The sequence below is a fragment of the Nicotiana tabacum genome, chromosome 10 (assembly GCF_000715075.1).
Source record: "Nicotiana tabacum cultivar K326 chromosome 10, ASM71507v2, whole genome shotgun sequence".
Lineage (NCBI taxonomy): Eukaryota > Viridiplantae > Streptophyta > Magnoliopsida > Solanales > Solanaceae > Nicotiana > Nicotiana tabacum.
Window position 1 is genome coordinate 83,214,775 of NC_134089.1, and position 9,686 is coordinate 83,224,460.

Genomic DNA, 9,686 nt, shown 5'->3' on the forward strand with positions numbered 1-9,686 from the left:
ATTTGTGAAAATAGAAAATAATGCATCTACAATCAGAATACAAATAGTCTACAATTTATTTACAAGATATCTACAAAATAGATACATTGAATTTTAATATCCAAATTCTCATTTCAATTGTAGCATAATTGGCATTTTCGACATAATTATAGAAGATTTGTAGAAGTTTTAGTCTTCCCAATCTACAATTCATCTACAATTTATCTACAATATATCTACAATTCTACAATTTAACTACAATTTATCTACAATTTCTGGAAATACGTCTTCTTCTTCTTCTTCTTCTTCTTCTTCTTCTTCTTCTTCTTCTTCTTCTTCTTCTTCTTCTTCTTCTTCTTCGAGTTTCAATCTAAAATTCAGTCAAAACCAAGTCTAATCTTCACCAAAACCCCTGAAAATTGAGATATAAACTCCTAAACATATTCCGAATTATTTACAACAACACCCAATCCAAGCAAATAATGATTTTTGAAAACACAAATTTGAATTCAAAGCTTTCAAGCTTTTTAATGGCTATCAATGGTGGAAAATATATGGAAGAACAGATGAAGATGAAGATGAAGAACAGAAATCTCCTTTCCGTTTGATTGCTAGAGCTTCAGTAGCTTGCGTTTTTTGAGAATTGTAGTTGAGTGAGAGAAGAGAGATCTCTTTCCGTTGAGGAAGGAGAGAATTACGCAACAATTCGAATTTAATGTTGACAGAATCACACGCAGATCTGGTGCCTTCATTTTAGCGCATTTTTTATGGCAAAATCTATCTATTTTTGGATTGGTATATAATTTGTAGTAAAAGTGTGGACTACACGGGTAAATAACAAATTATGAACATTTTTGGTAATAAGGTTTGATATATGGTATAAATAGGTAAAAATCCCATTATCTAATATCTAAGGCCCATTCTGATATAGTAAAGTGCTAACAAAGAATATCTTTCTCAAATCATCATCTAGGAAGAACTTTTCTTTTCAGTTTTCAAAGTTAAAAACTCCTATTCCGACTAACAAATTGTATATGCATACAGAAACCCCCCAAAACGGAAATATCTCCATGTACAGAACAAAAACACACTTTTCCCCAAAATGGTGACAAGTAGCTTTACTGCTGACTTCACTTTCTACCGCTAGTCCCAATTCGAGGCTTGCCTTTAACCTCAGACTCCTGCATGAAATAGCATAAATTAATCGTCTTTTGCCTTTAAACACTAATAATTTCTTTTTCTTTCTATTGGGGATTGATTAGTATATATGGTTCAAACACTAAGAAACACTAAGGTTCTGTTGTTCGTGGAATATACCTGTGGGAAGTGCAAGTAAATGTATGTTTTTGCGGTTGATGGATTATGATTTTCTGCACCCTTACTCCAATCATAACAAACCTACAAACAAAACCTGATAATCAAATTGGATACAGAAGTAAATTTGCATGCAAGACTTAGAGAATCAGAAGAGTTGGTGACAACAAGACGTCAGCAGTTTCAAGAATTAGGGGAAAATACAGAGAAAAAGAAGTTCCATTATGCATTCGTTTTGGCTAGGGAAAAGGCTACACGGGAACTGGGATAAGTATCCTAGGGAGAGGGTGAGTGTGAACTACAAAAGGATACTCATAGTAGAAGTTCTAGTTTCTACTGAATAAAAGTCACCAAAAACATACCGCATATGCATATATTGAGCCATCATGGTTGAAAGCGCTGCAAGGTATAGGCTGGCTGCATCTTGACATTGCCTAAAGAAACACACATAGAAAACTCATAAAACAAGATGCCAAAGTTGAAGAGGCTGCAAATGTTAAATACAAACCATTCTTGTCTTCTTCCGCTTAAAATTATAACATGCTATAAAGAATGAGCCAGTATTAAAACATGCTAGTATAATTGAAAAGCATGCCAGCGTCCAACTTAATATAGCACTACTTGATTGGAACAGATTTAAGATGTTAGATTTGATGATGATAAATAGTTATAGTAATGATCGAAAAGTTGTTTGATGAAAATATCACATCTAAGGTCAAAAATTTAATAGTTTATGGATTTGAATCGTTGAAGTTGTCAAAATTGAATAAGAATAAGATTGTGTCAAACATTGACACATTTTAGGATGTTCCAAAATAGAAAGTGTCACATGAAGTGAGGATTAAACTGTAAAAGACAAATTATGGAGTATTAGGATGAAATGGGTTAAGTGGAGCGGAATGGACATTGAGAATTCATATAGCTGCACCAACTAGGTTGGTATTGAGCCATTACTGTTGCACGGAGAATGAACCAGAAAACTCAGATCAGCATAAGTGAGGTTGCAGCTGAGATAAATGAGGGTCACAAGCAAACAACTGTCTTGATATGTTCTGATTTGTTGTTCTTTTTGATTATATTTTTCTTTACTTGCAACTCCATATATGACCAATTTAAAGAAAGCCATAAAGTCTCTTCAAGAGAGAGACAGTTTGTATCAAAGCAATAAAAGGTAGCTGAGGACATAACATAATGATTTTCTCATAAATAAAAGCCCCAGAAGTAGTATTTCCTTTGCTTAATGAATGACTGTCTGCTACTATTTATGGGTCACCTGATTATAAATTTGCAAGATAAAGACCGAGAAATCATTGGTACTCCCATAGAAAAACCTAATTTTCAGAAAGGTCATGTCGGCCAAGTAAGATCTTATAGAGCAATCCTCTTTTGCTAGATGAAAAGTTTTCATTTTGTCATAATAAAAGCAAATTAATGAATAAAGAAAATGAAAAGAGATATTTTGTCTTTTATTGTCCAGAAACTAGGATATTCAAAAAAAAGTAAGATGCCTTATCAAGTTCATGCATTTATATGTATGAGAAGTCCATTCTAAGAAAGACTAATTCTTGTATTCATAAAAGTAAGACAATGAACTTTGCAGAAACTAGCACTTAAAAAGCTCAAGTATACCTTAAGCCTCTGCTTGCTGTCTTTGTCCCAAAAGTTGAAGGCGCCATCAGATCCCGCAGTTGCAAATGTTCCATGAACCTGGGTGAGGCAGCATGTAAGACATGGAAAATGAGTTGAAGTAGCAATATTAGTAGCAGTATTTAGTAGTATAAAGTCTAAACATCTTCCCTGAGGACCAACTGTAGGAAGCTAGTCCGCTATTGTATTTATCAATTCTGTGTTCAGTTTGCTTATTGATACAACCTTGCTATATACTTTCAAGTCACTTGCTCTTACACTTAACAGAGCTCAGAGCAGATTATAGGAGATACACTTGAATTTTATAATGATTGATTCAGTTACACCTAAACTAAGAATACCAGTCTAAAGGTAAGGGCAGCTGAAATGCCACAACCATAAACCTTTTAGATCTTAATTACACAAGACCAGAAATGTACAGCACCATATATCGGCTTATTAGCAATAACTTGCTAAACATAGTTCGTGCAGCAATTGACGGGCAATTTTTCTTGGTCAACATTATTATCCACTAGACATCATAAGAAAAGACATGAGAGACAGCAACACATCCTCTACCTCCAAATAGATGCAACATAAAATAGAAAGAGCAAAATTTATAGAGAATCAGGATGCTATATATATAGAGAGAGAGAGAAAAAAGATCTTACAGGATGGAAGTTCAGAGAGTTGACAGAGTAAATTTCATTGCCCTCCCTGTGGCACTTGAATGTGAAATTTTTACTTTGTTGTGAATCATCAAGATGATGCACACCAACCCGTCCTTCAATTGAGCCAACCTAAAATATAGGATGTATAACATTAAAATGAGAAGTACCTAAAGAACCTAGCGCATCCTCATATAATGTATTCACAAATCAAATATGACGAATTTTTCAGACAGCATGCAAGAATAGAAATAAGCTATAACCCATAGGGAAACCTTTCAAGAATGCTTCGGACAGTTAAACCCAAAGACACCACAAAACTCATTTTCAGAAAATAACTAGAGTAGATCAGTAGAAGTGTCTTTTCTTAAGGAGGAATATTCAGTAGAGGTGTCTTTAAACATCATAACGCATAAGCAAAGGGGAGTTGGTCCTCCTTCCATTATCTCAATAACAACCTTGGATCACCCTGTAACACTTGTTGTCTTTTCCTTTCTTGGATTTTGTTGTGTAAGATCCAAAATGCTTTACAAACAAAACATCTACAAGAGTTCAGTTCACTGTTAATACAAAGCTTCCTTGGTTGCTTCTCTCACACTTTTGATAATTCAAGAAAGTCCAATCATTTCCTCCATCCACCCTCTCCCCAAAAACATACCACAGGAAAAAGAGAGAAAAGAGAAAATAAAATTTTATGAGAGAGAGGGCAAAGGAGTTTAAAGAGTTTGGACTGTTTCCATAAGATAGATAGCTACTGAAAAGAAGGATAAAGATAAAAGTTCTAGGGCAGATAAAGAGAATACTGCCAGCATCACAAAGAGAAACTTTGCAAAATCAGCTTGCATCACTCAATTGTGTGAAACCCAACCCAGTGATCTACCTCCTCCTTAAGGCAGCACAGGTTGCCTAAAACTTTGAAGAACAGTATGATTTAAGTAATGTAAGATGGTAAGAGTATGTTATCAGTTTTCAAACACTCCACGTAATTCTAGTGTAACAGGAGGTATCTTGTGCGCATCAGTCATTTCCAGCGGAAGAAAAAGGTAAGACCACTTCTCATCAAGAAGAAAACACCTTGACTATCTAATTGCAAAGTGTTGGATGAACTTGGCAAACCAAAGGTAATAACACTCTTCTAGTTTTGTCTCTTTATTATCTTTAGTTTGATAGAGGAGAAACTTATATCAGCTCAAACTTATAAGCTCTGAGATCATTCTACTAATCCTACTCCAATTTGTGGGTTCTTAGGCATTTGTATAAGTTGGGTAAAAAAAAAGAGTGAACAGCTTAACATAGCATACACAAAAAGGTATTAGATCATGCAACAGAGCAATTACATTATGAAATAGCTACTCACCAAGAAACCTTGTTGATCAGGAAAGGCAGCTAAACACCGAGTCTGATACTTTAAGGGAGAGGTAATCCTCTTGAACTCAGTCTGCAATAATTTTAAGTAACAACTCAACTTCATAGCGTGGTGGCCACAATAATAAGTATAAACTTTTAGCATTTACAAGGGAATGCTCGTAGTATGTGGAAACTGCAAAATGATTAGTTCTTGGATATCCAACAAAAGAATTTCTGTATGTGTAACTCGGCTTTTCTATTTCTTATCTTGAGAATATGTAGTATCCTTAAGCTTTCTCTATCCTTCCCCTTTTTTAACTAGTGAGTAGTGGGAGTAAGAAGAAAAATATGTCGCAAAACCTATGAAATTGATGTTATTAACATTCTAATGTTTATTTTGGTTAACATGCAAGCCTTCAACTTCAATTTTTCGGAACTAAAAATGCTCTCAGAAAAGGCTTTAGTAATATGACAACCTTTCGTCAAATGTAGGTCTGGATATATTAAGAATTTAGTAAATATTATATTACATTAGTAGTTTTATCACTCTATCCACAGAGTGACCTGGCACCTACAAAACAATAGTTGGCTGCCAAAATTGTAGAAAGACCAAGACTTGACAAACTAGTCTCTCTCCAGTAAAATCATAAAGCACAGACAGAATAACTGTAGCAATAAACCACAACTGCTGGAGGGTACTTTTAGTGCAGTTAATATCTTTGGAGGGTACTTTTATTGCAGTTAATATCTTCGGATATGGCACACTACACTAACAAATGAATTCAGTGACCTTTTCCAGTTTCTAGAATAATTCCACCAAACATGAGGAATAATACCTGAGGATTCTGCAGATTGAAAACTACAAGATTTCTATCAGCCGTGCCAGCAACCATCAGAGGATGTTTCACCGTAAGTGCATAGCAGCGCTCAGGAAGTTGTTGGACATGTGCTGGATTTGGCTGTCTCAAATCCCAGTACCTGTGAGAAGATTGTGCCCAGGATTACAATGTTAAATGCAAAATTTATTACAGAATCCTGGCATTGATGAACGTGATTTTTTTTTAAAAGGTAAGAATTTCTTAGCATGTGAACCCCAAAAAAGAACCTGAAAGAAAGAGGACTCTTGATTGACTACATATAGAAACTTATGACCTAATATGCAGGAAAGTGAAACGAAACCCCCAGATGCACAATTTTGAGTAAATTAATGCCAAAAACTTATGATTTTCTACACGAATCATCTTTTTGACTAGCAAAACAATAGTTTGAAACTGCAATTCTCCAGCCACCCACAGAAAGAAAAAAGTTAGATGTACTGAGACGGATATTTTTCAGAAATGCAATATGCAGCAAATTCCTAAAATCCAACTTCAAATTCCATTTACCTCAGAGTCTTATCCCAGCTTCCTGTGACCAAGAGACTCATCTCTGGGATCCAAGCCAAGTCCTTGACTGGAGCATCATGCATGCCTACTGTTACAGCTTGACCACCTAGTGGCCACATTTTCACTTGCTTGTCACAACCTCCAGAGAAGACAGTCGTTCCATCATCCTTCCAAGCTGAGCATAAAACCTGCCAGACATAGATTGTATAGCTAATAAATCCAAGTCATAAAGCAAGAAGTGTAAATTTACCACAAAGCTGCCCATATATTACCGGTTGCTCATGTGATATAGAGGCCTTGGGTGCGGTTCCAACGTTGGTTCCACTTCCCATTACTTCCCAGCATCGCACCTAGAAAAGTTTTCACAGAATAAAGATTGATATCCAGTTGCACCTAACAATGAAAACCATCTAGAAATAGAAGAGAGGCCGTTATACCTAATTCTTTTTTTGTCCCAACTTCCCAGTCCTAAGATCTTACTGACCCATTAATAAAACCCTATATGGAGTGTAACTAACATGGTCATTCCTCCATGTCCAGGCTCACCACTAAATTAAAAAGATCTCCTAAGTTAAACTTGTAAACAGTCTTTGTCTCTGTACTACACCCTATTCCGCCTTTTAGCTTTGCTTGAAAAAAATATTTAGAATATCATCCATCCCACTTGAGGTTTTAGCAACTACATTCAATGAGAAATTAAAATCTACTTTGAAAAAGTTTACATATTAAGTGTGCCATGATTTCCTGTCACCATTAACTATCACATATGTATTAGGTCCAAAGAAAGAGTTATCTACGCGAGCGATTTTAAACTTTTCTAATATTATGTGAGCAGCCTATTTGGACAGACTAAAAACTGGGATCACTAACTGGACAGCGTCAAATGTTTAGTTCTTCATGCATAAAAAGTAATATCACTCCACGACACCTCAATCCCCAATCCCCAATCAGTTCGGTTCAACTATATGAATCCGTTTGTATTCTTTCCGCTCAATTCAGGTCTATTTACAAGTAAACCATAAATAGACCTGAATTGAGCGGAAAGAATACAAACGGAATCAGGTGTATTTATATTTAAGGCAAATTACGGTTATCTAAATTTCATAGTTATCCTTACTCAAAAAGTAATATGACCCATTAAAAATATTTAAGAGAGATGGAAAATATCAACGGGAAGCAAACGAACCTGGTTATCCCATGAAGTAGCAATCAGAAAATTAGCCTTGGGACTGAAGCACAGGCTTGATACAGAATCGCTAGGAGGTTGTTGAACCTTTCAAGTACATTACCCAAAATGTTATATGCACAAATTTCAAGCATGAAAAAAAATACCCTCAAAATTAAAACAGCCAAGAACTAGCAACATTCGCTAGTTTCATTCAAGAATAACATAGACTAGAAACTTTGCGTTTAGATTCGTACTCCCTCCGTCCCAAAAGGGATTGGGATTTAGAGCACGATAGTCAACACAACTGATTTTCAGCACTAATCTGAATTTACATTCCTTAAATTATATACATATTTAGAAACTAAATTAAAAAAAAAAACACCAAAACTCCCAAATTCTTTATATAAAAAAAGCTTGAAAAATCGGAATCAAAGGAAACAGTATTTCGACTTCCCCAACGAAACAAATTGGGACAAAGAAACTTGTAAAAGCAGATAATAAACTTGGAATAAATTAACAAAAACTGAAGAAAGTGAGAATACCTCGGTAGACTTATTCGGATTCGTGTTTGCCGCAGCAGCGGCACCGAATATCGACATTGACGCAGTTTAATAGCTACAATGAACAACAAAGCCGGAAAAGAAACGTAAGAAATTAGATTGAATGAAATATTTAGAATAAAAGTACCATAAATTCCGTGCAAATAACAGATTGGTAAAGAATAATCATTACAATGAGGATGTGCTACTGAAAACGAACCCTAGTGCTTGATTGAGACTCGTAGAATTAACAGAAAGATTCAAGCGTATAATTTGGAATTAGAGAGTTAAGCTTATATATAGAGAGACTGGGCGTGTGTTTTAAGCTAAGGCTAATGTATTTCCTATTTTTCTTTTTTCTTCCTTTTTCTTTTACGGAGAGAAATTGTGGGAAGAAAATCAAATTTCAAACTTTTGTGATATCTTCGTCGGAGAGGTTTAAGAACGAAGGCGCGGTTGTGATCCGAATACATGGGGTTAAAATTTAATACAAATTTACTACTATATAAAAATAATATTTTAAAAAATTAATACTTATATGACTGCAATCCGAGTTATTTCCAAATTATAGCATTTTAAATGTGTAACAAACTTGATTATGAAGTGCAATAAAGCAATAAAATTCAAATTGAAAATGAACTTTTTGTAAATTCTTATATATTGTGGGATCAGGAAAAAAAACAAAGGAGAAACCTGGCATTAAAAATTGAACATGCACCTATTAAAATGTTCACATGTAACACGAAACTATAAGTGATTATCAATTAAAAATCTTACCATTAGGGTTACTGAAAGTCTGAAACTACTTTCGATATTGATTCCACACATTAATTGCCAAGTATTTGGGTTTCATTTACTATTTTATTGTTAATTAGTTCTTGGGCACGTGCATCCCATATAATTAGTACAAAATTGATAAAATTGTATTGTTTTGTATATGGACAGTAAACCACTTGAATCATGATTGCATTTATAAGAAAAGAATTGCACTTAAAAATCATAACAATCTGATTAAGCTAAGAAAAAATAGAAGAAGAAGATAAAATACAAGAACAAAAAATATTAGCTCTAAAATTTTTTCCCTCCATTTATTTTTAGTTGTCCATTTTTGACTTTGTATTCCTTTTAAGAAAAAACTAGTATTAGTACCCGCGCGATGCGCAGACACAAATCATGTTAAATTGTGATGTTGGTTATTTGAATCATGTGCAAATAACCTTAAAATATAAACCTCTCAGATAAAAATTATATAACATTAGATATTAATTATGAAGTAGGATATGAAATTATTGTTCAAATCTCGTAGTGCACAAATTATTTTATTTTTTATTTGTAGCAACCTAACTACTTGATTTTAGTATTTGCACTTCGTTTTGCTGTCAGTATCAAAGAATACTAAACTTATCATGTTGCGATCTGTCTTGTTTGAGCAAATTAGATCATATTATTTTAACAAACTTCTTACTATCACTTTGTTTTTATCTAAAAATTAATATATCTTATTCATCACATTATTTTTACGCAAATTCTTTTTTCTTTTATTTTTTCTTATAGTTATTGTATTATTTATTATTTAATATTATGTTACTATCATATATTTTTTTATTAAAGTCTTTTAATTAATATCTTGCTTATTGTTCTTTTAATAGTCCTTAAAATA

At 33.9% G+C, this 9,686-nt stretch overlaps 1 protein-coding gene across 2 annotated transcripts; it reads right to left on the reverse strand.

Annotated features, from left to right (window-relative positions):
* Window positions 1-830: 830 nt before the first annotated feature.
* LOC107825929 (protein RAE1-like) lies at window positions 831-8,376 on the reverse strand. Of its 2 annotated transcripts, none has more exons than XM_016652856.2 (12): window positions 8,247-8,376; window positions 8,030-8,102; window positions 7,506-7,592; window positions 6,592-6,669; window positions 6,320-6,507; window positions 5,771-5,912; window positions 4,945-5,025; window positions 3,591-3,719; window positions 2,923-3,000; window positions 1,656-1,727; window positions 1,297-1,377; window positions 831-1,160 (listed from the first exon to the last, which is right to left on the reverse strand). In XM_016652856.2, exons 2-12 carry the CDS (start codon window positions 8,084-8,086, stop codon window positions 1,110-1,112), a joined length of 1,044 nt encoding a protein of 347 aa, XP_016508342.1. In that variant the 5' UTR covers window positions 8,087-8,102; window positions 8,247-8,376; the 3' UTR covers window positions 831-1,109. The 2 variants fall into 2 exon arrangements, with proteins under 2 accessions (XP_016508342.1, XP_016508339.1); XM_016652853.2 differs by having other exon boundaries at window positions 8,220-8,360.
* Window positions 8,377-9,686: the final 1,310 nt, after the last annotated feature.